Source organism: Nesoenas mayeri, assembly GCF_963082525.1.
Source record: "Nesoenas mayeri genome assembly, chromosome: 4".
Lineage (NCBI taxonomy): Eukaryota > Metazoa > Chordata > Aves > Columbiformes > Columbidae > Nesoenas > Nesoenas mayeri.
In genome coordinates this window covers 43661593-43689297 of record NC_137540.1, presented here as the reverse complement: position 1 = coordinate 43689297, position 27705 = coordinate 43661593, and the positions used below count along the sequence as shown (strand labels likewise).

At 42.3% G+C, this 27705-nt stretch overlaps 1 protein-coding gene across 5 annotated transcripts in view; it reads left to right on the top strand.

Moving 5' to 3' along the window:
- IRF2 (interferon regulatory factor 2) overlaps positions 1-27705 on the top strand; it is a 42802-nt gene that overhangs the window by 6689 nt on the left and 8408 nt on the right. For 3 of the 5 annotated variants that reach the window (XM_080344235.1, XM_080344233.1, XM_080344231.1), the window contains 6 exons: positions 11452-11581; positions 12540-12647; positions 17765-17864; positions 18473-18649; positions 20947-20993; positions 24497-24608. In XM_080344235.1, coding sequence (XP_080200361.1) covers positions 12561-12647; positions 17765-17864; positions 18473-18649; positions 20947-20993; positions 24497-24608 — 523 coding nt within the window. In that variant the 5' untranslated portion in view covers positions 11452-11581; positions 12540-12560. The remainder of the gene's footprint in view (positions 1-11451; positions 11582-12539; positions 12648-17764; positions 17865-18472; positions 18650-20946; positions 20994-24496; positions 24609-27705) is intronic. The other 2 variants (XM_080344234.1, XM_080344232.1) reach the window with 1 other exon arrangement.

The following is a 27705-nucleotide window of genomic DNA, read 5'->3' as shown; positions in this document are numbered from 1 at the left end:
AACTTTAAATTATTTTAACGTTCAGTTGTTACTATATAAGTTGCTGGCTTTCAAAATGAGTTTGGAAGTAATAATTTTCATATTTTTGCCCTTTAAAGAATAGATCAGATTATGGTTTGATAGTTTCTCAGCTGAGCTTTACAGGTTTGATTTGTAGCTCCCAGCATATCTAGGAATGGAGTTAAGGTGTTGCAAAAGCAAAAGTATTTATATTTGTCCTTTCATTCGAACTATGTGTGACAGTGGATCTTGTCTAACCATTTCACTTTTGCTGCAGAATTATTTTAAGTACTTTTTAATTTAAAGACTTACATGCTTAACATTGATAACAGCACAAAAGAGGGAACTACTGCTTATGGTTTGTTTTAAGAAAGTCTGAAAGTGTGGTTAAGTTCTGCTTTTTGATGTGTATGGAGGGATATGTGTGACTTGAGGGGCTTCCTGAGCACATAGAAGACAAAATCTGTACTGTAATATTCCTGTTCGTGTTGGACATTGCTTGACAGCATTGCAAGCAAACCTTTTACAGGTTTATGAAGCAGGATAATGCCTTAATTCTTCCGTTAGTTCAAGTAGCAGTTAAGTTTAGGTCTTTATGGGCATTTAATGCATATATATATATAAAAAACATGCACTTGGTGTGTGATACAGGCTTTTGTGCATTTGGTGCACTGGTTGCTCTTTTAAGGCATTCCATCGAATTGTGGAACTGTGCTTTATATGCACCTGAGAGATAAATCCAGTGGAAAATACTAAACTACTGAATTTAATTGGATGTGGCATGTTAATTTGTAAAATCAAAACACCTCCTACCCCCAGACACATTCCAAAATTGTGACAGCATCTTATAAAGTTTATCAAAAATAAAAATAATTCCACATTACCAAAAAAGGCAGGATAGGAGACTAAGGTTTTTAACTTACTGAAAGCTTTCCTGCAGGATCTGAAATCCCAACAGTGTTACATGAAAAAGATGAAAGCAAAACTTGAGGATAAAATTGAAACCAAATATAAACAAAAGTGAAACCGACTCCATTGGTTTTCATTTCCCAGTTGGCAAAAATGAAAGAATGAATACAGAGCAAAGAAGCATGAGAGCTGAACTTGGAAAATTATTACAATTTTATTAGTTATTTCATCTTTTGGTAAATTTGACTTGGCATGACAGCACTCTTTTAGCAGTAGGGGGTAGGAGTCGCTCTCCCTGGTTTATCTGGGTGCCACTTTTCGCACCCAGTGATCTGGGTGACGGCCTCGCAGGATGGAAAGCAGCATCTTCTTCAGCCGCGGAAGTAACCTTTTGAAATATTGTGGCAAGTTCATACAGAAAGTACAGTGGAGGTGATGACATCCAGTATGATGAAAGTGAGTCATTCATCTGGTAGTTGTGCTTGAACTTTATTCATGTTGAGATGTGAATTGCTAATAGAATCAGATATAAAATATGTGGTGGGCTTTTTTTTTTTCCTCTCCCACCTTTGAGGTCGTCCACTTAGGTCTTGGTCAGATCAACAGTAACCAGAAGATGTTATTATCTCTGATGTCGGCTTTGCTGATGACATGAAATGAATGCAGATGTTTTCACTCCATTTCCACAAATCAGTCAGCAGCTAGAAGGTTCTTCTTGACCTTGAGAACTAGCTGCTGAATTAGGGAGAACTTGGCCAAACATTGGGTTGCTGTGGAAGCTGGAATGAATATCTTTCTCATATGCAGAGACATGTGCTCCTGGGCTCTGTCGGGCCAAATGTTGGGTGTTGAGGAGAAGCCTGGACAATCACTGCGCTGCTAAAGCTAAAGCTGTAGTACGGTATAATGAAACACTTTACTTCCAGAGGTCTAATTCTCTCACATTCGCAAACATTGCATTCAAGCATATCAGAACTTAATTCTTGGGATGTCAGAACTGTTCTGGAAATTTGACATTAATGAGAGAAGCTGATGAAGACTAGCTTTGTTTAGTTTGATAATATTTATCTGGCTTAGATGAGAAATGAAGATGAGTGCAGTGGTCTCACTCTAGCTCAGTAGTATTTTAGGAAACTTCCAAGATAGAAATAGCTGCAGATCAGAAATTGAGGCTGTCTCATTGCTGTTGGTCTGTGGTCAACACAAAAACTTTAAATTAAGGGCACATTTTGTAACCAATCCTATTAACTATTCATATCTCAGCAAGCAAATGAGTTAAATTCCTGTGTGTCCTGTGGCTGTGGAAAGAGGAGCATTTTTATGAAAAGGAGAATTACATCATATCGTTATAACAAGTGTCAGTATTAAGCATTTAATACTTAGTGCTCTTCAAGTGCAAGCCTTTCAAGTGTATGTACAAAAGAAAGACATTTCTCTGTTAAATTCTCCAGTGCCAAGCAATATCTCTGTAATAACTAATCCAATTTATTTTTTGTGCTCAACACATCTGCTTCTTTCATGGTGCTATTTTTGTAACTGTAAATAAGTGCATGTGACAGACATGTTTCCAGCTCACAGTGTGGGTGATTCAGATGATCCCAGCCCCCAGGTCTGTGCCTGCTGTGATCTGTCTGTAAAACAAGCGTCTAAGTAAGCGGGAGAGTGTTTTCTACAAGTCTGAAGTAGCATATACTTTTCTTTAAGACCATCTCTTGGAAGTAAAGGAGGAACTATTTTCTTAAGAGGGCTGGTTTTGGTGCTCACTGTGAGGTTAAGCAGAGACAGTTTGTGTCTTTTGCTCTCAGTTCTGGATGCTGTGCTAGTGATTAGAAGTTTGGGTAGCAGCAGTGTAGGTGTGGGTTAGCTATTAACTTCAGTGGCAGAAACTGCCCTTGCCCAGACAATAAAACGAAAGCTTTAAGCAAATATTAAATCACACTTTAGTGCAGTGTGCAAATAGTTTTTGCTGTGTGTTGCAGAACAGTACGTTATACAAACAAAGGTAGCTGTGAGAAACAAACAAAATCCAAGCAAGGTGGATTACATCAGGTGCAGGTCATGGCCAGTGAATGTGAAAACTCCTCCTTGAATACATTTCTCTGTGTTAGCTATCTGGAATAATTTTTCTGCCTCTCTGAGTGCCTCTGAAATGTCACTGTCTTCTCTGCAATCCTGCCTGAGCCTCACAAGCTGCCAATGTGGGAACACTGAGATTAAGGACTTTTGTGTTATGATGGCTGCTTTTCTTATGTTTAGCACCTCATAAACCACTGACCCTGTACTTAGGCAGAAGAATGCTAGACAGGACACAGAGATGAAGTCTGCCCAGGCTTTAAGAAGTATTTTTACAGTTTAAGATCCTGATCTTGCAGATACTTGTATGTATGATTTTCCACTGCTTTCAGAGGGACATATGTAGGAAACATACTGTGCTTGTTAAAAGTTTTAGGGATGTCCCCTGTAAACTTAGTCATAGAGCATGTAAGAATGTGTTCATCTACCAGAGCCACGGAGAGACAAAAAATGCTGTTGAGTTGCATCAGTATGGTAAAATAAGTGATTCTTGATAATTGGTTGAGCCTTAATAGCCTTCTGTTTTTCACCAGGCTGGAAAATTTTTTATGAGTCAGGTGTCAAACGTTGAGTTTTCCTGACAGCTTTCAAGAACGGACGGGGTTTGGCTTCTGTGGATACCAACAGACACAACTAAGCAGCAGCAGCTATTACATGTGTATTCAGGAGCGGAGTTGTGTGTGGGCACTTAATTCCAGAATAAAATTGATTTTGGGGGGATAACTGCTCCCCAATGCAAGGAATTAATTATTCCCTCACAACCATGCAAACAATTTTCTTTTTGTAAACAAACCCTTCCCAAACTTAGCTGAGTGCAGTACAGCTGAACTAAAGTTACCACCATGTCTCTTCTAGGCAGCTTTTTTTGGGAAAAATGCGTATCCCAGATACTGAAGACAAGGTCTGAGCAATCATCAGACTTAAAGCTTAAGAAAGAAATAAATCAGGTAGATGTTACTGCTGCTTTTGAGACTCCTGGAGGAGGTGACAGCAGAAGAGTTTTCTCTAATCACATGCTGTTGGCCGTCCCTTGCATTGTCATCCTGATGCCACCAGAATCTGACATCTCCATCTTCACTTCAGGCAAGACCTGGGAAACAGATGGCAGAAACCCCCAGGAAACAAAGCATTCCTTTAAAGCTGAAAGTAAAGCAATAATTTTGTATTGTCACCAGACTTACAGACATTCATGGATATGCAGGTGGTTGTTGAGGTAGGGATACTGTGAAGATGATCTTTAGGAATCTATGTGTTAGAAGCCTCAGCCAAGTTCCCAGCTGATGTAAGTCACTGTGATGCCAGAAAAGTGAATGGGCTCAGCCACAGGCATTGTATTGTTCAAGTGTCATGACAGTGTTCAACGCAGGAGACAGTGCAAGGGGAATTTTATTGTAGGTATTGAGAGGCTGAAGCATTGTGTAATTCCAGCCAAGTCCAGAGGCAAATAACTAGCCCTCTGGTTCTGTTGTATTAAAATAAGATGGCTTTTCGTCAGTGCACTTCTAGTCTGCAAATCTGAGGGCTACCTTTGATAATACCTGAGATCACTGCAAAATAACAGCTCACATCTTTGCTGCTGAGGGAGAATAAGCTTTACATGGAAACCAAAGGAAAGAGTCTGTTTTGATGTGTAATGTCTGAATCCCAGCCAGGGCATGTTAACACCCTTTGGGTGGAACAGAAATGTTATAGGGCTGATGAAACACACTGTATATACAGTATGAGTTCCCATTGTATGTTTTCCTGGCATGTTTATCAGGCAGTCTGTAATGCTTATTTTAATACTCCTTTCTTTTTTTTTTTTGTTCTTCCAGGCAGTGTTGGGTTGATAGGAGTGTCTTTTGCCCTCTGTCTGTTGAGGACGCATGGGCTTTTCTTTGGGCTTTTCTTCTACCTTTGTGTGTCTTTCTTGGGTACAGCAGCATAAGAGAGGGGTATACTGAACGCTTCTCTCCTCTTCCATCTGCCTTGCACCTCCCTACAGCTGAAGGTGTGCACAGCCTGGTCCCTACTAAGCAGGGGCTTGGGAAGTTGTGTAGCTGTTGCTAGCTTGTATTCATGACTTAGCAGCCTGGGTTCTCACGTATTTCATGACCCCACAGAGCTTTCCCCTTACCAACCATGGTCATGTTGTAGCCCTGTCATGTTTGGTTTGGGAGCCTGGGGAAGCAGGTGAAGTATTGCTCATTGGTTGCCTGTACACATTCTTCCTGATGGCCAGGCCAAGCCTTATACCAATCTGCCCAGGACCTGCACGCTCCCACTCTGCCTGCTCTCCAGTTCTTGTCTTTCTTGATGGATTTTCCTCCTTCCTGCAGGCACATGAGCAAATAAGATACCACCTTTCCTGCCTGTGGTGAATTATTTTTCTTGGTGATGGGGAGGAAGGATGTAGCATGTTCTCAACATCTTTGCTGCTGCCACGAAAGTGTTAGGAAAGAGGAGGAAAAATACTGCCATAGCTGTAGTGTGGGTCTGGGATACAGTCAGCACAGGAGCTGGGTCTGTGAAGCAGTCTGACATCAGGTATGCTTTAAGGGAGCGCAAGGCAAAGGGATGCTTAGTGATAAGCAAATCTACCAGTGGGTTGTGATGTTTCCCCCATCCCTCCCTGTTCAATAGGGCATCACAGACAGAATATTCCTAGGAAATGAAAGAGGCACTGTAAATACATGCAGTTGAAAGATCAGAGAGGGTAAGTTTTGCTGTCTGGCTGTCCATGAATCCAGAAAGTCTTTTGTAGGGTTTTATGTGTTATCTTGCTTCATATCTCTGTTTTCCAATGCCAAGAGCTTCAGGATTTTGTTTTGAAGCCTTATCCCTTCCACCTTTGAGAATGGCAAGGCAGGCCCACTTTTCCTCGTCTGCTAATGCTACTTTAATTACGTGTTTTGCTGTTGGTTCCAAAAAAGATACAGATGTTTGCATAATTTGAGGTTATGAGAAAGAAGTTGTGTTAATTCTGCTTCCACAGCATCAATGGCAAGATTCTCCTCCTCATGGCAGTTGGGAAATGCACAGGGTAGAGGTCCCCCTGTGGGCTGCGGGCAGGAGGATTTCAGGTGTCCAAAATTTGAGCATCTGGGTAAAGTGCAGTTCAGTTGTCTGTGTTTCAGTGTCAATCTCACATTTCTGACGTATTTCAAAGGAGATAAGGCTAGCAGGTTTTCCTAGCCAGGAAGAGTCTCTATCCCTCTGACTAGCTTGACTTTCAAGCACGTGTTTGCTTGAAGTCCATATGGTTGAACATGTACAGGCATCCGTAGTGGAACAGTTGAAAAAGGTGGTCCTATATGCAAAATCCTATATGAAGGCAGAGTCCAAGCTGTGACCAAGGGACAGAATTTTGCTCCAAGTACTGTTCCTTAAAATAAGATCATGTTTCCGCGTATCCCGGAACAGCCTTGGCACAGGGACAAATACAGAACCCAGTTCTCTGAATCCTAAAATTAGCGTATGGTCTCATTTCAGCATATCTGTTTGGTCACACAGGGTGATTGATGCTTTTCTGAACTGCATCAGCATTAGCAAACAAAGGGAATACTTGAAAAGCTTATCAGCAAAGCACAAGATACCTTTAGAAAGAAAAAATATTGTCAGTTCTGTATTTGCAGAGAAAAGTGAAATAGATACCATTCAGTATTCTGCACAAGTGCTCCGGGGTGCAGATATTTTTTCACAGCTCTGGGGAGAGGTTACTACTTGATTCACAAATGCACCTCAAAGTATCTTATCCCGCCTTACCTTCTCACTGCCATTAGCGACATTTCCATATACTGCCAAATCTTGTAACTGGATGCTTTGTGATTTGGAATGAGGAATTACTTTTTTAGATTATTTTTTTTACTTCCATAGAAATATATTTTAAAAAAAAATTCCGTAGGCCTGGAGTAGCGTATGTTTTTGGGATAACCTTTGTGCCTTTTCAGTTATCCAGATGCTGTCAGAGGGAGGGAAACTGAAGGGAAGAGAACATCTCGTACTGTTCAGATTTAATGCCTGACATGCTGTTGCTTTCACTTTCTGTCTACAGTTGCTGTAATTCTAGTGAAGATCTCTTTGTTCTCAAAGGTTGCACTTTCTGTATGGCAGGAGTATTATCTTCCGTTGGGGAAAAACCAAAGTCAAACTTCCTAGAATGTTTTAGCAGAGAGCGGGGAGGACTATAAGGTGTTTATTGGACATTATGGAATGAAAAAAAAAAAAAAAGTATGTGTAGGTTTTAATCCAGCCATCACTTACATATTTTCTCATGTGTCTTTAAAGATGAGTAGCTCTTGAAAATAACTCATATTTTGCTAATATATCTTTAAAAATAAACAAGTGCCCTGAGTTTCCTTCTGAAGAGTCTTGCGTAAAGAATCTTAGAAAAATACATCTTGTGAAGTAGGTTAGAGCTGAAATTCAGTATGGTTTGTTGCATCTTAAGAATGCTGTGCTGACAACTACTTGCTCAGTGCCCTTTGGGGGACTACTCATAAAAACATTGCCATACTCCTGCTCTCCTCCCTTCTGCTGTGGTGACTCCCTTCTTTCAGACGAGTCTATTTCAGCAGGTTGGCTTGTGCACTTCACCCCAGGCTGCTGGTGTGATTTCTCTATAGAAAGCTCATTTTCCAGAGCACCGTGCGGTAGTCAGAGCAGTGTTATTGATTGATCTCCTCCTGGTCTCCGTGTTCCTCGCTGGGTTGTGCTGACCTAGCTCCAGCAGACCCTGCGCGCTCTGACCTCCACAGCAATCTTCCTCCCAGTCACGTCTGCAGCATTAGGACAGTTTATAACTTGTCAGGGGTAGCCTCCACCATGTTTTTGGAGCATCTAGTTGCGAAAATAGTCTGGACTAACTGCAGGACCAGCACGAATAGTGCAATAAAGAAAGCTTCAAAGAAGGTCAAAATATTCTCTCCATGAATTGTGGCGTCAGCACGTCATGTTTCTTGCGTGGGGCTTGGATCCTCACAGGCTCCTGGTGACCTGCCCCTCCAGGCAAATGCCGCTGAGTTGGGGTTAGTGTCTTGCATGCTCGGCGCTTGTTTGGGAATAATCTTATGATGTCTGAACGTCTGTCAATAAAGGCGACTGCTCCTGACTGTGACCCCCTTTAAGAAGGAAGCGGATGGTAAAAACGGAGTGAGAAAAGGGAGCTACCAGCCTTACTACATTTGTAGGAGATATGGTTAAAAATTGCAGTTTTTGAAGAGTGGCTGTCCTGTTAAGGATGGCAAGCATTCATGAAAGGAGTTCCTGGCAGGCAGCCCTGCTTCCATGTCTAAATGAGCTCCTCTTTTCTTGTAGGGTAGAAAAATGCTTTCTTAGGTCCCATCTGCATTAGCAGTTGCTTATGTTTCTTGGAGATTATTCTTCCCTTCCCCCACCATGGAACAGTGATAAACCAGAAGAAAAAACAAGCAGTAATTATTTTCAACATAATGCCAGAAAGTTTGACTCCAGCATGGGTCTCTGGGAGTGTTAAGCATTTTCCTGTGCTCTCCCCAAAGAGATGCTGGAGGTCGCAGAGTCTAAGTTTGAAGCTGTGGTTTCGAAGTACAGGGGCTTCATTAGCAGTTTTGGATTAAGGTTTTCCTCCCTGTTCTCCCCAGCTGCTCCTTCCTGCTCCCATATTGGAGAGCCCTCCTCTCTTGGTTGCACTGTCACATGTGTAGTAGGATGAGAGCCATGATCTAGGTTCAAACACACAAAAAAAGCCTTACAGAAAGAAGTGTTGCTTGGAAGCCTGCTTAAGTTAAGGTCTTGGTCACAAAGTTGCTGATGCAAAGAGCAGTGTTAGCATGAGACAAAATTGGAATGGGACTGAAGGCTGTGAGGAGAATGGAGTGAGAGGTGCTCCTGTGCTGCTGCTGGAACTGGAGCTGCTCCTTCCCCCTGCAGCTCCAGCTGGCTCCTCTCCTCCCCCCTGCCAGCCTGGCCATCTCTGACCATGATCTCTCTGAGGCAGAGGAAGATGGTGCCAGGTGACACAAGGCAGGCATTAAGCTATTTTTCTCCCAGTTAACCTGAGTGTGAAGGTTCAGGCTGGCAAATGTAGCCAGGCTTCTGAAGGGGTTTGCTTCAGCCAGCCGTTGGGTATTCACAGCTCAGGAGGTGATGGTGAAGCTGATTGGAACCGGATGCCTTGATAGCTCTGAAAAATACTGGTAGGAGTCCACTTGTCCTAATACAAAAAATACAGTGACCTGCATGTAGGTTCTGCTCTGTAGGTGTAAGTCTGCAGGGGAAGTGCAACATTACCATTGACCAAGAGTAGGAGATAGGTGCATAGGTGCTCCTGGTTTTACAGCCTGCTTCAAGTTATAATTGTTGATGTTTCGTTCTCTTACAAGGATTGACTGTTTCTGCTTTTTCCTGTTTCTGCTTTTTCCTTTCTGCTGGGTAAACACTGGAGTGAAGGAACTTGGCATCCCTGGTGTTTTATATGGCTCACCTTCATTTCTGGCTTTGTAGGTTTGCTTTATAATTAATGTATTCTGATGGAGGGTGAAGCTGGCTTGGTGTTAGATGATGACTGCTGAAACTTTGCATGCCTTTGCTGCCTTTTTTGAAGAATTTCAAAGACCTTTACGAACTTGCATGACTCTTGATGGCGAAAGGTGGTTGTCCTGCTACTCACTGATGGATGGACTTCAGGTTCTTCCCCCTGGAGCCATTGAAATAAGACTCCCAAGTTCACCCATTAACCCTGCTTAGTGACAGAGGCTTCTTTTGAGGCACTGCAGAAGTTGATGTTTCTTCCTGTAAAATAAATCATGCATTTGACAGCTCTAGAGGGGAGATGCGGCACCTTCATTTCCCACAGTCAGTTACTCGGTAGAATTGACTTGGTATTTTCATCACAAGGATATTGTTGACTTGCAACTGCCAAAAAAACCCACTACATTTTAGCACCATTGTGATCAGTGCTGTCCTGAGGCAGAAGGCTCTGGGGGTGTCTTTTGAAGACATCATGCTTTGTTTTCTGCAGCACATGCTTTTAGAGGAGCAGGAGGTGTGTTTTGATGAGCAGAAGCACGCTGTGCTTGCTCCTCTGTGAAAGATGTTCCTTCAGAAGTTGCCCACCATTCCCTGCAGCTGGACATCGTTGCAGGTTATTTTTAGCTGGGTTTGGTTTTACTTTCAGATAAGCAGATCTTGGGAGCCACTCCTCCCTTCTCACAAGCCAAACCTCTTTTCTAACTACCTTGGATCAATTTCCTTTGGTGTGGGTGATGGTTGTGAAGCTGCATGCTGCTAGCTGCAGGTGCCAGTCCCAGAGGAGTCCCAGGGTGCCAGAAAGGAGATGAGCACCACAGCATCTGTGGGGGAGCAGCTGCAGAAGCCCCTGGAGACATGGCAGGGAAGAGACGACTGGCTCTGCCATGCAGTTCTGGGCAAGACTGCCTTGCTTGTAGTAGTTATGCTGATAGTTTTCTCATCTCCTGAAATGCATTGCCTTTGGACAAAGGCAGCTTCTGTTTCTTCTCCATTGTCTGTCCCAAGTGGGATTCGTTGCTGCTAACTTCAAGATGACTTTTCTGCCTTCTGTCTCATTTGTTCATCCACATGGGCTTGATATTTGATTGAAGATCTCATTACCCAGAAGAGAAGTCTTACTGCTGAATGGGAGCACTCATATATTGAATGCTGAAGATGATGCACAGTGTTTCCTGGAATTGTCTCAAAGTGCATGCATACTTAAGAATATCTTACAAAGAAATGCATCTAAGATGATTGTTGCATCTGCTTGTTTTTTTCCTGGACAGCTGAATACAAATTTGCTTACTTATTTAGAACATTGCCATTTGCATTTTTTCAGCTTTGACACAATGTGTAGTAGCGGAAGGTGGTACAGACCTCCCGTGCACAGTCTGCAACCTGGATGGGAATTGCTGGTGACAAGCGGAGAGGTGACTGTGTTGCATTTGCCCAGAAAACAGCTTCCCTCTTGCACAGAGAGGGGATTTGCACAAGGGCCTGGCTGCTGTTGGGTCCTGGAGTTGGCTTTCTTTTTCATGTCTGATGTGAACCTGAAAGGGACCTGAGCAGTTGCAACTGTTTCCTGAGCTATTTTAGAAATTCGTAGTCAGTGGACAAAGGCTGCAGCTGAACCGCGAGTGACCAGCTCCATGCAGTAATAAATAAAATGCCAATATGTTTGCTAAGAGATTAGTGTGAGCATGGCTGCTGGTGAAATCTCTGAACACATCAAAGAGCTTTATTGTTGCACTCAGGTTTTAATTCCTTATTAGTTTCAGGAAATACATGTCGTCAGAGCAATGAGAGGAAACTTTGAACGTTTTTCTTCCTCTTATGCTGGGTGTGGGCTTGGTACTGCCTAATTGTTAGTCTGTCTGATGCCTGTACTCCCATAGGAAGCAAGAACAAACCCATTTACATTTGTGTCATTGTTGTGTGCTTTCAAATACATGGCCTACTCATTTTTTTCCTCCTTTTTTTTTTTTTTTTTTTTTTAAGATCAAAGGTGACAAGAATAGCAGAGCAGAGCAGTTAAGCATGATGCAGAGAACACAGATGTGAAGAACAAAGGAGAGAGGAAGGAGCTGAGCCCAGTGCAGAGGGGGAAAGGAGAAGAAGCAGCCTAAATGCAAGTACTTGACCATGGCAATGATTGGTTGCAGGCTGCTTAACAGGAGTTTAATGCGGTGCTTTAATCTGCATCTAGTTCCGGCTGTCACTTTCAGAGCGATGCCTGAGATAGGTTAATGTTTTTTAAATTTTCTGCCTCAGGTTCAAGACTTTGGACTCTTATGTCAATAATTTACAGCTCTAAACAGGGAAGGGGCATCAGGGTCACGTGTGTGTGTGAGATAGAGAGAGACAGAGAGAAAAAGAAGTCAGTTTGAGTCTTAACTGAATAATATAATGTGGTGTGGTGCAGCTGTGGAGGCTGTAAAGCACTCACTTCCTAGCTAAGCAGTGTCAAAATGTAAAACAGCGGCTAAAAAAATCAGTGACTGGGTTGATCAGAGAAAGCTGGAGGGAGGGCATCAAATTACTCAGCCAGAACCAAAGTGGTCTGATAAATTGTTGTGATATAAAATGTATTTTTCATCATTTTAGTCAAGTTTATGGGACAGAAAGAGCCATTTGAAAACACTCTCCTTAGCAAGTGCATAATTTTAGCTGGTACAGTGATGCCTCCTGCATGTGAATTTTTTGGTTAATTTTTTCTTTTCTTGGCAAAAAAAAAGTCTTCTGCAAATGCAGGTATGTGGGCCAAAAAAAGGAAAAAGGTCTCTTCAGGACTGTAATTGTTTTTCTTTGCGGCCTCTGGTATCCTGCCTGTATCAGCAGACAGGCTTTTGCCAATGTGATGAGTCTTCTTCAGGTGAAAGTTTTCCTAATCCAGATGTACAGAAGAGTGTTTTATGCCATAGAGAAGGCTTTATCCTCACAGTTGCTCTGAGGGCAGGCTCCTGCACGGATCCAAAGTCACTGTTATAAGTGTTCGATGCTTGCAAAGTCTGTCCTGTGCAGCGATGGGGGAGCTGTCTGGAAATTCTGCCTGGACAGAAAGTAACCTTGTCCCTTGTTCCTTGCAGCTCCTTCCTGGGTGGGTGAAAATGCCTGTCGAAAGGATGCGGATGCGCCCCTGGCTGGAAGAGCAAATCAACTCAAACACGATACCGGGGCTGAAATGGCTAAATAAGGTAAGGGAGGTGCACGCACGTGTGTGTGTACGTGTGCTGAGGAGGGACTTTATAGCAGTGCCTGAGGTTTGGATAGGTAAATCAGCTCATTCCTGGTTTTCAAACGGGTGACATGGAGAGGAAGGGCAAAGCTGAATGCTTCCTGCTGAACCTGTTCCTCCGGCCTCGCCTGCCAGATCTGAGGCGTCCTGCTTTGGCCTGGTGGCTCTGTGGCTCCTTTGAAAGCATTTTCCAACTCTTTGTTGTTGGAGTGAGTGTTTTTGGATACTCTGCTAGGTTTTTTTTTTTCAAGCTGGGAACAGATTGCTCACCAAGTAGCGTCAGAGGGACGTGAACAAAATGCTTTCCTGAGGTGGAAGACTATACTCTGTGTTAGAGTCTGGTTTGAAGCAACCATCTCCCATTTCAGACTTATGTGACTTCTCTGATACTTTTCAACATGGGAGAAAAAGGAGTAACTTTTCCCCTGACTGACCCAAGCCTAATATTCCTGGTCCTAAACTCTGACTGAGACCACTAGACACTTTGAGAGCACAAGTGTGGCTTCCAATATGTCAGTGCCCAGTTCGATTTTTTTTTTTTTTTTTTTTTTTTTTTTAATTGAGACTTTGAACAGTAATAAACCCTGGAAATATTGCATGCATTGTGTGGTGTGCAGGCGAGTAATTCACCACATTGCAAGTCATGAAGCAGTTTTGGCTACAGAGGCTATTTTATTATAAAAATGGGTGGAAATGCACAAAATCAGGTGCAGAAACATAGGAGCTGCCACTCTGGTTTAGACATTAACTCATTTAGTCTGGTATCTTCCCTATAGTAGTAGTTGTGGTGCTCAGGTATTCATTTTTAGAGCTGAAGAATGGCAATTAAGATTACTACTTTTTATTTCAGCTTTCAGAGCTAGAAATGCTCATGACTATAAAATTACCAGAGACCCTTTAAATTTCAGCTACAAATTTTGTTACCAGGAGCTTCCTGCATCAGTGACTCTCACATGCTGTTGCTGGGTAAATAAATATTGCTGTATCCATTCCCTGGTTAGCTGCCCTGTGAATTTGAGTGGGTCCTTGTTCTTGTGTAATGGGGTCACAGCTGAAGAGGAGGAAGAGAGACCAGTTTTCACTGTTGTCTTTGTAATTTGAATCCAGCGTTTGGGTTGCTACAGATTCTTCTCCTTGAGCATCTCTGCTTCAGTGTCTTGTCTCTCCTGCTGACAGTCCATCTCTGCTGTCCATTGTTTGGCATTCCTGTCCAATCCTGAAATAACTTTTCTGCACTTAGTATTGCACAGTATTTCACATTTGAGCATTTTACTCTTAAATATAATCTGTAGGTTTTGTTCACGTGAACTTCTTTGGTACATCCCAGCAACATACCTACCTCCGTGTTCTATAGTGTGAAAATGCTGCTGGTGTGCTAAGGGCTTCATTCTTACGAGTTCAGCCCACCATCCCATAAAGGCAGTTTGCAAGGCATGTCACCTTGTTTAATGTTTGCAGCCCCCTGATCGTGTTGTTACAGCAGTTTTTGCCTTGTGCTTCTGGCATGAACTGCCTGCATGCAAGAGTCGGAAGGAGACTTTGTCCTTAGTTTGCATGTTCTATATTGACTAAGACTTGCCTCACAAATAAAGTATTTTGAAATTGATTTTTATTTTTGAAAACAAAGCCCTGGCTCCTACCAGAAGGAGGATACCAGGCTAAGTGGCCTGCCTCAAGGTTTATTAAACTGTGACTACTCCATTTCTACCCTCTGATTTGGCATAAGTCTGTGTTGCCTTTATTGTGCTCAACAGGCCTATTGCACTTCTGAGCATTTCTGTTTAAAAATGGTTCAACATTCATTCCAACAATGAATCATTAAACCAAAAATATTTCTATTTCTGACCATAAACAAAGCCATGCATGGAATCAATGATACAGTGCCATGTATATCATAGTCCATTCTGTACCCACAGAATTAACTCTGGAGGCTGTAGGATTTGGGGATTTGTGTGTTTTAGTTGAAGTTTGACAAAGGATAGTTCACAGTACAGAAAAGAAGGTGGGTCAGATTAGCGAGAGAATGGTACTTGTCTGTGTGCACAGCTTTTGAGGAAATAAGATTTCAATACTAAGGAAACAAATGCCATTCTGGGTTTGTCATTGGCTGTCTGTTCTTGGGGATTTTTTTCGGGTTGAGAAGGGAATTAAACCTCTCTTGGTTAAAAACAACAAATCAAGTACGGGTGACTTACCTAATTCCTTCCCCTATTGTCAGATGATCACATTATAGCTCCTGCTTTGTGTTCCTTTCCGGAATAGATCCTTGCTCTATAGGTCTTAAAAAATAAATACTTGTGGACCTCCCTGGTGAAAATGTTATCCTGCTGAATGGCATGAGGGAGGAAAGAAATTTCTTTTCCTTCCTAGAGAGACAAAACTGGGAGCTGTGATGGAAATTACATAGTTCAGTAGAGGGCAGAGGTGGTGTGAGGAGGGGGATAATGAGAGGTCAGTGTCCCTTGTGGATCTGGAAAAGGAGATTAGAGTGGAAACATTCAGAGTAGCTGTAACAGCAGTTGAGAGGCAACCTGTTGCTTTGATGGATGCTTGGAATATTACCCTCCAGATGGATGCTGCTATTTAAAAATTGTCCTGCGACTTTCTAGCTAGAATGTGATCTCATGCTCATTCACTTGCTTGGAGCATTTTGCAATGCTAGGATTGCAAGCGTTCGATACTATTTTCCTGCCTTTTTCTAGGAATGAGACACCTTCTCCCTTTTGATGTCCCCACTGGAGTTTGATAGCAATTCCTGTTATGTGGCAAAAGTTTTGTGGGTTGTGCTTTTGGCTTTAGGTGAGGCTATTTTTTTTAATAGAAACACAAGACCCCTACACAAATGTCCAGTGGTGTGGTGCTGCACCAGAGACTACATGGTTTTCCAAAGCTAAGAGGAAGCACTGATGAACCTTTTCCTATTAAGGTCATTATTAGGAAGCATCAACTGAAGAAGGATATAGGTAAATGTTTGATAATGTTTGAAATAAAAAGTTAGTATTTAAATAGAAAACATCTAGGTAAGCTAGAGCAGGACATACAACCACATGGTATTATTGCTGGAATGAGCAGCCTTGCAGGATTTGAGAGATTAGATCTTTGATAGTTGATGAGAAAATCTGTAGTTTCTATATAGGTATGTAAAATTATATATGTATTATAAAGTTGTAATACATGTCGATTCTATTATTTTATTTATATTATAATTTGCTGTAAGTCCATGTGCTTCCAGACATTTGGGGTTGGGAAGAACTTTCTGTAATGAACGCTTAGAATGCTGTTGAGAGTGTCCTTGCACCTTCCTTTGAAGCTGTGAGTATGTCTGACGATGACGGGGTGCTATATCTGGAGTCTTGTTTGGTCAGCTAGTTCTTATAGAACATTTTGAATTATCATGTGGAATACGAAATCCATGCTATAACCTTTGTAGCATTGTGTAGCATTGTTCAAACCTCCGCCTATCACCAAGCATGAGAAGACTTTTCAATCCAGCAGTTCTTAAAGGTCGTGTTGATGGAAATGGTTTTCTATGGAAGTACATTGTGTTTTTTTCCATGCTTGTTATAATATATGGGAGAATAGAGGCAAGGAAGCTTATTCTAGCTCAAGATCCAGTAGTGCTGGGATGCACAGGATAGTTGGGGTTGCGTCTTTCTTTAGATCACCTCTACTTGTGGAAACAGGACAGCATTTCTGTAGGATGATTTAACTATACAGAGGAGGAAGAGTAAGGACGCAAAAGGCACGTTAGAGAAGTGGTGGGAATAGATTAAGAGGAAGAATGAGAGTGTGAGGGCTTGAAGGGGAATGAGGAACGTGTTAAATCTGTGCTTTGACCAAATTAAAGAAATGGTGAAGCCAAGCAAGAAGAGAAGAATGCAATTCTGAACAAGTGAATGTAAATGAGAGAAAGGATTGAAGACAAGAGTTGAAGGACAATACAAAACGCAGACTCAAAAAAGAAAAGATCACATGGAAAGGAAGGGAAATAAACCTAACCTTGACGTTAGTGAAATATTAACCAGACAGACAAGGAACAAAACTGGCTGTTGGAGGAAGGGGAAAGGGCAAAGGATTCATCTCACCTGACCACAGTTATCTACAATGCAGTTTTTTAAATGAGAGCTGCTTGTCTGGAGTTCTTTGTAGTCAGTGGAGGAAAAAAGGCTCTTTTAGGATGCACTTCAGTTAATGTAGCTCAGGTGGCCATCTCAGGAGGGGGTGCATTTTGCCCTGGAAGTGCTTTTCTCTTCACAGATTAAGAAATGGATCTAAACCTGTAGTGGCACTGTTTATAGTGCAAGATGTCTGTATGTGAGGCCAGATAAGATGTATTCCCCCACAACGGGGGAAAAAAAAAAACAAGTGACGTGGAATAAATGTCTTTATAGTTCCACCGCATAAAGCATGCCCTGGTTTAACTACGTGTCATGTGTTAAAAACATTTTTTAAAAGTGCCTTCCTTTGGATTGCTTTAAATACGCTTCTCTATGGCTTAAAGTTTCTAAACTAAAGTGCATTCAACTGTCTTCAATCCCACCCTGTTACATGGGTGTCCTGTGGTTTGTATCCCCACTGGAGAGATGTCTACAGTTGATACATTCATATGTCCTGTTTGCTTGGCATATAAATTTCAGAGATCCCTTTCCTTTACTGTGCTGGGTATTTTTCTGGTTGAATTGTAAATTCCTTGAATTTACTCTGTTCCTGTGATTGTTTAGTTTCATATCTAATTTCTCTAATCATAAAAGTGTCTGTGCTGCCAAAACTGGCCTTTGTTTGAATGCTTAGAAATGTGTAGCACTGCATGTTTTATCCATGTGTCAGCTTGGGAAGCTGCCAGGCTCCTTGTCCATGAACGGGCATCTGAATATTTCGTATACTTAGGGCCATATTCTGCTTTTGCCGATGCCAGTGAATGTTTTCCTATTGACTTCAGTGACAGCAGCACTGGGTTAGAAGGAAGCAAAACACTTGCAGATGCCGGAACTGTGTTTTTAAATAAGTGACTTAATGTCATCAGAAGATCCTTCAAATCAATCAGCGTTGGCATTTCCTGTTTGTTTTTCCTTCCAGGAGAAGAAGATTTTTCAGATTCCCTGGATGCATGCTGCAAGACATGGGTGGGATGTTGAAAAAGATGCTCCCTTATTTAGAAACTGGGCAATTCATACAGGTATTAGAACTCTCTTTCTGCAGGACAGATTTTCACATTGTTTTCCCTTTTAAAGTTATGTTTTCCTTCTTTCTCATCTTTGCTTTTACTAACACAGAGACTGAATTTAAGTTTCTAGATTTGTGGAAGGCTAAGTGCTTTTTTCGAGGTCTGTGATATTCTACAGCTTCATTGAAGCGCCACAACTCATTTGCATTGAGGAACTCAGTAAAACTTAATTGATTTAGACGTTAACAAGATTGGGTTCAAAATTGTTGGGAGTAGAGCAAGCTCAGCACTTTGTAGACTTGGGCCCTTAGGCTTTTTATGCCTTTCTATGGATTTGAGCCATAAAGTGTAAGTGCTCTGCAAGCTTTTCCACATGGTTGTGGAGTCACATCTGAGCTGCAGTGCCCTGGGTCTTTCTTGAGCAGAAGCCGCTCATCTTGTGTTCTAGAAATGGGCATGGGAATGAGATCACAACACTCTGTCTTGCAACCTCAGCTATTGTTTGAATGCTTGTCATGGGAACCAAAGGCTGATAGCTTGAAATTAACCTACACTGTTATTAATTCACCCTAGGTTTTCAATTACACATCATATGTGCCTAACTTTCTTTTCTTGCTTAGGAAAATACCAGTCAGGAGTAGATAAACCAGATCCAAAGACGTGGAAGGCAAACTTCCGTTGTGCTATGAACTCTCTGCCTGACATAGAAGAAGTGAAGGACAAAAGTATAAAGAAAGGAAACAATGCCTTCAGGGTGTATCGGATGCTGCCATTGTCTGAAAGACCTTCCAAAAAAGGTAGAGGCAAGAACTTGTCAATGTGAAAATGGTGTTTGGGGCGTTGTTATTATTTTGAGTCCTGCAAAATGTGCCAGTTCTACTTTTCTTGGTGTGAAGCTGGATGTTTCTATCCAGATGTTCCCCAGAACACAGGAACATCTATTTGTGAAAAATGGGCTACATTCAGTGAAGACTACAAGCTACTTGGAGAGAAGATCACCAAGATGGGATATCCCCAAGCTGGTGATCGGTGTAAATTGTGTTAGGTCTGTTAAAGCCGATGGAGTTGTGTTCAGATCCTCATCTCAGGTGTCTTGCTTGTTTAAGTTCTGAGGATGCAAGTAACTTCTGCCAAATGGCCAAAATTTGGTGTAGGACAGTGATAAGCATAAATAGCTAAAGACTTGCCGAGTGGTGAGCATCCCTGACTTGAATCAGGAAAAAATGTTTCCCAAAGGAGGTGTTAATGAGAGTGCTGAGTTTAATACTGTGGAGGGGCCCATGTATACATTTATTTGTGGCACCACCGCTAAAATCACAATCCCCTTGAGGTATGCTCGTGACTGAAGCCAGCATAAATCCATATCTGCTTATTCTCTACCTCTCACAAGAGAACTGGGTCTCCTTCAGTCAAAGAAGATGATGGGAGATATTAGAGATCAGCGCATTTAATTCAGTAGGGCTCATTCAGAATACAGTGGCAGACTCTTTACTATCATTTTTCAAGCAAGGGTAGAAATAAGCTGGCGCTCTGAGCTGAGTGGGAGCAGTATACTCTCTGCTCAGAAGATCAAGCCGCAAAACCACTTCATTAGTTACTAGCTACATTAGGCCATCAAAAATTAGTCCTCACAGCATGATAGTGGTGAAATGGGAAGTTTTTTAAATCCCCAGATTTAGGGATTAGGTCTCCCACATGGCAGGGGAGGACATAGCCACCAGGTCAGTCTCATGAGTATTTGGTTTCTTATGAAGCAGAAACATTGGCTTTTTTATGGCTTCATTACTGGTTTATGGAGTAGCGCAATGACTTCCTTAATCCTCTGGTATTCTCTGGATGAAAAAATAACCTGCAATCTGAATGCACAGTGTTCATCTAAAATCCAATTTAGTTCACCTGTAGCTCAGTTTGCTATTTTTTTCAGTTGAGAAGTGAAAGGCACATGTTCAGTTTAAGGTCCATGTGATTGGAAATTATGAACTCTTGCGTTTTTGTGACAGAACCATACTGTGAAAGGGAGATCAACCTGCAAAAACTCAGACTAGAGCTTTGAAACTGTTTCTGATCTCTTGTGTATGGTACATTTTGTACCTTCGGGTGTGTTTTCCTGAAACGTAACCTGTTCCATTGTGGTAGATTCCTCTTGTAGATGTAAGAACTAGAAAAGTTCATAATAAAAGCTGGGATTCTGAAGATGGTGTCTGTAGCAGGAGAGGATTCTGCAGCAAGTCCAGTTACTATAAATCTCTGACATATTTTGGGCCCTGTATATATTCCCTCATGCCCTTTCTATGTGGCACGTGGCTAAATTTATGTGTGAGAGCAAAAGAATTTGGCTGCAAACAATTGTAATGCTCAGTGCTGTCTTGCAGTAGAGATGGAAGAAATTCCTGGGACACATCTGTACAAACAGTGGGGTAGAGCTGAGCTTGCATCGGCAAGTCTGAGCTTCCACATCATGGTCTCATCAGGTCAGAGCAGTGCAGCAACACTGGGGAATGCCAAGGCACATGAGTTTTTGTGAGGATCATATGCTGTGCGGTTTTCTGGATTCTCAAATGCAGCATGACTACATAAACTGCTTTTGCATGAATTATAATACATATTCCGTCCCCCCTGCCTCAAGCTGTGACCATTTACAAAAATATTTATTGTAATCTCACATGTCAAATCAACGAACAGTCTCCCTTTTCCTGTAGCTACAACAAGAGTGTAACAAATGTGATGAGAGACATATTTTTATTTTTTTATTTTTCTCCCCCTTCCTTCTTTTTTTAATAGGCCTTGTTGCTTAGTTTGGCACTCTTCCGTATTTTTCACCTTGTTTTTTTTTGACTGAAATTGTTCAGTCCCATCGCCATTCTTTTTTTGTTGCCCTTTAAAAACAAAACACAAAGTGAAAGTGTTCAAGGTGATTTTTTTGACTGCCCATGCTTTAAGGGGGGTTTAAAATGGAGAAAAATGTGTTCCCCTTTCCTAGGAGGTGTTGCCATTTTGAGGCGTGGTTTGGGTCTATGTCTTACTGAATATAGAAAGTGTGGAGGATAACTCATGGCATGCAGGACTTTAAGAAATCTTCCTTCTGTTGTTACAGGAAAAAAAACTAAGTCTGAGAAGGATGACAAGTTCAAACAAATTAAGGTAAGAAGTGGCTGTTTAATAGCGCGAGAGCTTGTGAAAACAATCTGTTGCAATTTTTTTTAATAGCCTCAATAATATATTGTGGTGGGTATTTGCAAGTCTCTCACGCTTGTGGTTTGGTTAAGTACTTACAGTTACATTGGATGTTTGGGGTTGGTTTTTTAAATATGAAGGCTGTTAGAGCCATGACTGACGTCATCAGTTGACACAGCCCTTGTGTTGCAGTGCCTGGAGGTTGGAAAACTGGCAGCCTTGGCAATACATTTGCCATTTGTCTGTGTAAGTAGAAATATAGTAATTAGAGAAGGAATGCTTCTGAACAATAGAGCTACCTTTTGGAACAATTAATTTCTGCGTGTAAGGCGTTGGAAATGCATTTTCATTTAGGCAAGGGGGGGAAGTTTTGTCAGAGCTACATTCTGCTTGTGTTTCGTAATTCGGAAGACCTCAGTTGTAAAGCTCATCGGTCGCTGCCTGAAATTTCTGCCTGTTGAGAACATGGACCCAAACTGCTCTTCCCTACCAAGCGTGAGGGTCCTTGACCTCCACACCTCTGCTGAGTAACTCTTTGAGGTGGTCAGTACTGCATGCCTGCGGGGTTTGGTCCCCTTCTGCTCACTTGTGATGGGCTGTGCCACCCACTTCTAGGCACAGGTCCTGCAACCGCTGGCCAGGAGATGCTCTGGGGCAAGCGAACTTGCAGACCTGGGAAAACTCTTCCATTGAGGTCAGGTTTGGATGGCACATGCTTTCCCAGCAGTTGTAACTTGGGGAGTTACATGTCAATACTGTCAAGCCTGAAAAGCTGTAGAGGCACTTGAACACTCTCGTCCACTCCATTAAGATTAATCTCCCAAATAGTCATTTCTGAGGGAGTCCCAGTGATGCCTGTGAGTAGGTGCTGGTGGAGCGATGCTCCCAGCTTTTGGGAGCACTTTCCTCCAGCTTGGTTGCCCTGAGCTGCACAAACATTAGGCAGTACGGGAGCAGTGAGCTGAGCTGGCCCTGCCTCTAGCACCTAACACCTCCCTGGCATAACTACTACAAGCACACACTCGCCAGCTACCGGCTGTGTTACGGCCACTTGGTTCTTGAAGGCTTTGAGCTGAGGCCAGGTAGTATTCCTGTCTGTTGCCCCTGATGAATGTGTACACAAGCTGGCTTTCTGATATACCTGGATTTTTAAAAAGATGGTCCTTCCATGCTCAGCTAACGCTAGACTGACTATTGAATGTTGAAGGCAACGATAGCAAAGAAAGATGGTGGATGAATTAATGCAAATGTGCATCTTAGAATGTTGAAAGCTGCTTAAAATTGCTGTGCTTGGTGACGTGGATCCCTGAGATCCCAGTTGTGTGTATTGCATTGAACGCCTTGCAGTTGCCCTGGAAACATCTCTGTAGTGGAAGTGAGTGGGAGGCTGCTCCATGACCTCCCTGTTGAATCCAGTGGGGTAACATCAGCAGACAGAGAGCTGAGTAGCCAAGTACAGATCTGCAAAGGGACTTCAGCGGAGCAGTGTCTCATATTGAGCTCCCCCTGTTGCCACTGCCGTACCCTTTGAGTACCCATGGTGGCTGGTGGTTGGGGTGAAGAGTCCTGTCAGACCTTGCTGAGCTTCATCAGGGTGCTCATGGCACTCCCTGCTTGTCCCTGTGGTTGTGGGAGACCTGGCCCTTACTACATCCCTGCTCTGCATTACACAAAGGAGGCTGTGAACAGGTTGCTCACCGTGCAGGTAGGGCTCCTACCACTTGGCTTTTGGGCAAACAGGGTGTCTCCATTAAAAAATGAATTCTCAGCAATGAGAAGAAGCCTTAAGTGCTTGAGTAGCCCAGACAGAAACAGACTTTTTCCTCTGAAACAAATGACTGAATTTCCTGCCTGAGACTTAATTTCTACCTTATTCTAGATGTATCCTTTCAGCTACGCATGCAGCTCCCCTTTGAGACATTTCTGAAATCTGCCACCTTTCCCTGTGCATTTAGCTTATGCTAGAGGTCCGGACACTGCAAATTTAGGTGATGTAACACAAACTGTTAAAGTGTCCCAGTCCCTTTATAGATCTAGCACCATCAGCCAAGTTCCAAGATACATATTTGTTTCTGCACCTCCAAAGGTGCTACTGAATAAACTTTCTCAGTAAAGCTGAGCAAGATGCTGCGTGCGCAGCGTTCCATGGGGGCCGCTGTGTTTGCTGCGGCATTGCACAACACCAGAGGCTCAGGGCTCCAGTGTGCAGCCCTAACCTGTCTCTGCAGTCACAGTCCTCGATGGATCAGTAGCAGCTAATTTCATCTTTCCTGGGTCTCTAGGTCTTTGACCTATGGGTTGACACAACCGGTGCAGCTTATCAAAGGCCTGGTTGCCCTTAACACTGACTTTGCACCCTTCTGATGTGCAGAGGGGCCTTGGGACAGGGTGTGTGCTTGCCTTGCTTAATGGCTGGGAAGGTGCAGATTTGTGTTGAAGCAACAGCTCTTTTTGAGTGGATCACAATCACAGCATGTGGTATCTAGGAAAGACCTGTCACGCAATCCCCAGTTTTGTGTCCCATGGCAACAGTTAATACGGTTAGTACTGTGAAGGGCTGGGAGCACAAGTCTTGAAACTTACCTGTGCCTTGTCCTTGCCAAAATGTGTTAAAGCAGTAAAAATGGACATGGCGTGGCATCAGATGCAGCTGGCAGCTCTGCACCTCTCTGTGGGTGTCTCTGGGTCAGCAGAGAGGCAGAACTTCCCTTGCAGGGAAGCCCAGAGTAAGAACAGAAGACTTTCAACTTTGTAGCCAAGAATCGCCTAAGGGAGCCAATACCAGGGAGAAGGTTGGACCTGTAGTTAATCCTTGAAATGTGTTTATAGCATTTTAAAGAAATCCTGAATTTATGGAATTAAACTTTTTGGTGTCTGTTCTGCAGGGAGTTTTTTAGATTCCTTCTCAAGTGTACCAGACCTAGAGGGATGTATCTTGTGGAAAGCTCAGTCTGTGTAGAACAGGTGGTGTTTATGATGTGATCTAAGACTGTATTTAGTATAAACACTTGCTTTCAGGCTTGCTGCAGTGAAAAATTAAGTCTAGAATTTAGTAATTGCTATACAGAAGCTAAGGCTTCCTTTCAGAAAGCGCTAAGAGATACAGCATGTTTGGAAGGGAATGAGGGTGAATATTAAATAGAGTACCATTTTAAAACAGTGTTTCTTCCTTGTTTGTTCCAAATGTTAATCTGTTGTAGTAAATAGCACACTAATTTCTTGTTCTCTGAAGGCTCACTCTAAATCTGAAAATTAAAAATAACTTTTGTTTCAAAGCAGAAGGTTTAGAAATCGAGTAAACTCTGGCTTTTTCTCAGAGAACCAACATGTTCACTCTGAGACTGTCTAGCAGGGAGTATATGGCAGGCATAAGCAATATGATTTATTACCTTTTCAGAACAAAGAGATGAACTGAGTCCAGGCTCCTAAAATAGATCAAACCTGACCCAAATGTACTGTTTTCATTCTAGCAAGAGCCAGTTGAATCATCTTTTGGGATTAATGGGCTAAATGATGTCACTTCTGACTATTTCCTGTCCTCCAGTATAAAAAATGAAGTTGACAGTACAGTGAACTTTGTAGGTAAGTACTCCTACGCTCTTCTTATATGCTAAGCACATGGGTGACTTCAAAACTGCTTTTGGCGCTGTCAAACTCAGCTCTCCATCAGCACTTTGCACTTTGGAGAACAACATGGTTACAGTTGGGTCAACATATCTTTCTGTAGCCCAAGCCATGGGAGGTCCTGGTTGCAGGTCAGCCCTACCACCTTGCAGAGACAGCGAGCAGCACTGTGGTGGTTCCCCCGAGGGCAAAACACAGCTGTGCTCATGTGGCTTTTCCTGAGAGGAGCTTACTCCACTCCGCAAGGTAGCCCTCAGATATGAGGAGACTGTAGCCAGCGTCACGTGGGAGTTGAACTGCAGTTGGATGGTGGTTTCTCATGGTTCAAAGCAGAGATTTGTATAGGCTGCCATTTTATTTGGGAGTTTAAACCTGCAGATGAAATGGAGGAACTTGGTTCAGTAGCAGAGTTAGTTCTTACCATCATTGAGCTAACAACAAGGATCAGCAAAGATTGCATTTAGAAGCTGGTACATTAGAAATTAACTGTCATCTCAGCATGTGAATAATCAGTTGTGGGTAGAATAATTGGGCTGATTTTTGACAGCTCTTTTTTGGCTGAGGTTGTTGCTGCAGTAAAAGCTCCTGGAAATGTGACCTATATACCATTTTCTCTAGAATTCTACTTTTATATATGTCAAAAAAGTGTTTGAAGAATGTGTTAAGTCTTCTGGTTGGAGAGATGGCAGAAATTATGTGCAATGACTGTTTTTTATACCCATGTCTTAGGTTGCAGGGCTTTGCATAGTCATTCCACTCAAGTACTTCTGTGGCTGAGGAATTTGTGAGTAGTTTTCCTCTCTTTATGGCAGATCGTTTAATTGGCTGTTGCTTTTGTAAGAGCATTAGAACATGATTGTTGCTCCTATAATCACAGAGGTTTTGTAACTTGAAGGAATAGCACTGTAGTGCTATTAATATTACTGCTTCCTATTTACTGTCTGACCCATAAACAAATCTGCAACATGCCAAGGCCAATATGCAGTCACAGGGAAGCAACTTTGCACACTTTTGCTTTATTTTACAGCCGTAAAGTCAAACAGAGATCAATTAAGAGCGGTCTTTGGAATGTATGTGGTGTTCCCCAAAATGCACTAACGTCAGAAAGGCATTTTGCTGCAGACACCTCAGTTTTATACAGTACAGTGTATCCTGAACTCCTGTTTGGTTTTATGGCGAGATGAATGCATGTTGCACCTTAGAAGATCTTGGTAATTTACATGACAGGACCCATCGTGGCAACCTCAGCATCTAAGAATTGTCAAAGGTCTGTCATGGAAACCAAGTAAGAGGTTCAGAGGAACAGAACTGAATTTGCACCTTAAGGGCTTTTGTTTTTCTGTGGACTTACAGAATCAATTTTCAGGGTAGGACAGCAAGGCTTGAGTGGGTAACTGTCATCTAGTGTTGTTTAATTAATGGCTTGTGAAGTGTGCTGCTTATTCAGACTGGAGAGAGAAGTCCTTATTTAGGACTGCAAGCAGGATTTTAATGTAAACAGGGGGAAAAGGGTAAAATGAATCTGTTCTGCAGAAAGCAGGAAAGTCAGCTGGAGAGAAGGAAAGACAAACAGCACCTGCGGTGTTTCTGACATACATAACAGCTCACAGGAAAGTGATGGCGTTTTGCCCAAGTGAGCAGTAATTTTTGCTGTGCAAGTTATCTTTCGGAATGGGTAAGAATTCATCAGGTATTGAGGGGAGAGATAAAATAGTGCACATGGCCTGCTTGTACCCTGACGGCATTGCACAATATTGGTTTCTCCAAGATAAAATTAACTCTGTGTGTGTGCTCTTGCCCCCCATACCCCACTCAATAAAAAATGGGTTGTTGCAGAAACAGGAAACGTGGAAATACAGTGGAAACGAAATATCTGGAACAAAACTATAATAATTGTAGTGATTTGACTTCTAAAAAACACACTATGTAGTATTTATGTAATTTTCTTTATGTTGGAATTGTCTCATAAAATACACATCCAGGTTTGGGGGATTTTCCAGTGAATACCTGGCATTTCACAAAGCAAAATGAAGGCAGGAATGGATTGTGTGTATATACGTGTGCATTCATGTATATTTATCTTTATTCATCCGAGAACAGATGCTATCTTTTGCCTTTTTAAAAATTAGTAATTAGAGTATTTAGGTCACTTAGCAGAAGAATTTCAAGATCTACTATTTCATTGCCTGTATTTTTTCCCATCATTGTTCTAGAAAAAAATACGCTGTCTGAATTTCTGAAAACATAGCACCATGTGTATACAGAATTTGCTTGTATGAAGATTGTTCCTCTTGAAGCTTTATGTTCCAATGGAAGAATATGTATAGTCCTTCCTTTTCTCTCAGACAGCTGTGGATTCAGGTTAGCCATCATCTGAGACAGCTCCATCCCCGTGTGCACTTCTGATCCAGCTAGTGGCTTTCAGCTCCATGCTGGATTAATGCAGTTGTCATGTGTTTGTACTGCTGGGATCAGTAGGGGAGTTGTACAACACAGAGGGAATTGTCTGAAGCAGCTACAGAGAAGTGAGATAACTCAAGCTCAATAACTTCTTGGTGCCTTGGTTTATTCTCCTTTTTCAAGAGAGTGTTGTGTAGCACAATTAATGTCTGCATACCATTTCGGGACACTTGCAAGGCATCCATGGTGTCTTCACTTTGTAGAAATAAATTATGTTCCTGTGGTGTTATATATCATGTGCCTGGGGGAATAGGAAGACCTGCTGTTAATAACTAATCAGACTGTAACTTTCAGTCACAGACTGTGGAGGTTACAGACTGCAGGTACAGCTGTGCTTTTCTACACGCCATCACTGACATTCCAAGGATCAGTGAGAATAAGCATCTAATTGGAGGAGAGTTTTTTCACAGATTTATGTCATGTATAAATCAGAGTCCCACCATGTTTTACATGACCTTGTGGCCAGCTTTTTCCAGGCCAGTTCTGGTCTTCTAATGCCAAATTTACATGAGAGCATCCAGAGGCCATGGGATGTTGGCAGCTTGCTGGGTGAAGATGCTTTCCCAAATGAGGAGAGATTGCTGTGGTCCATATG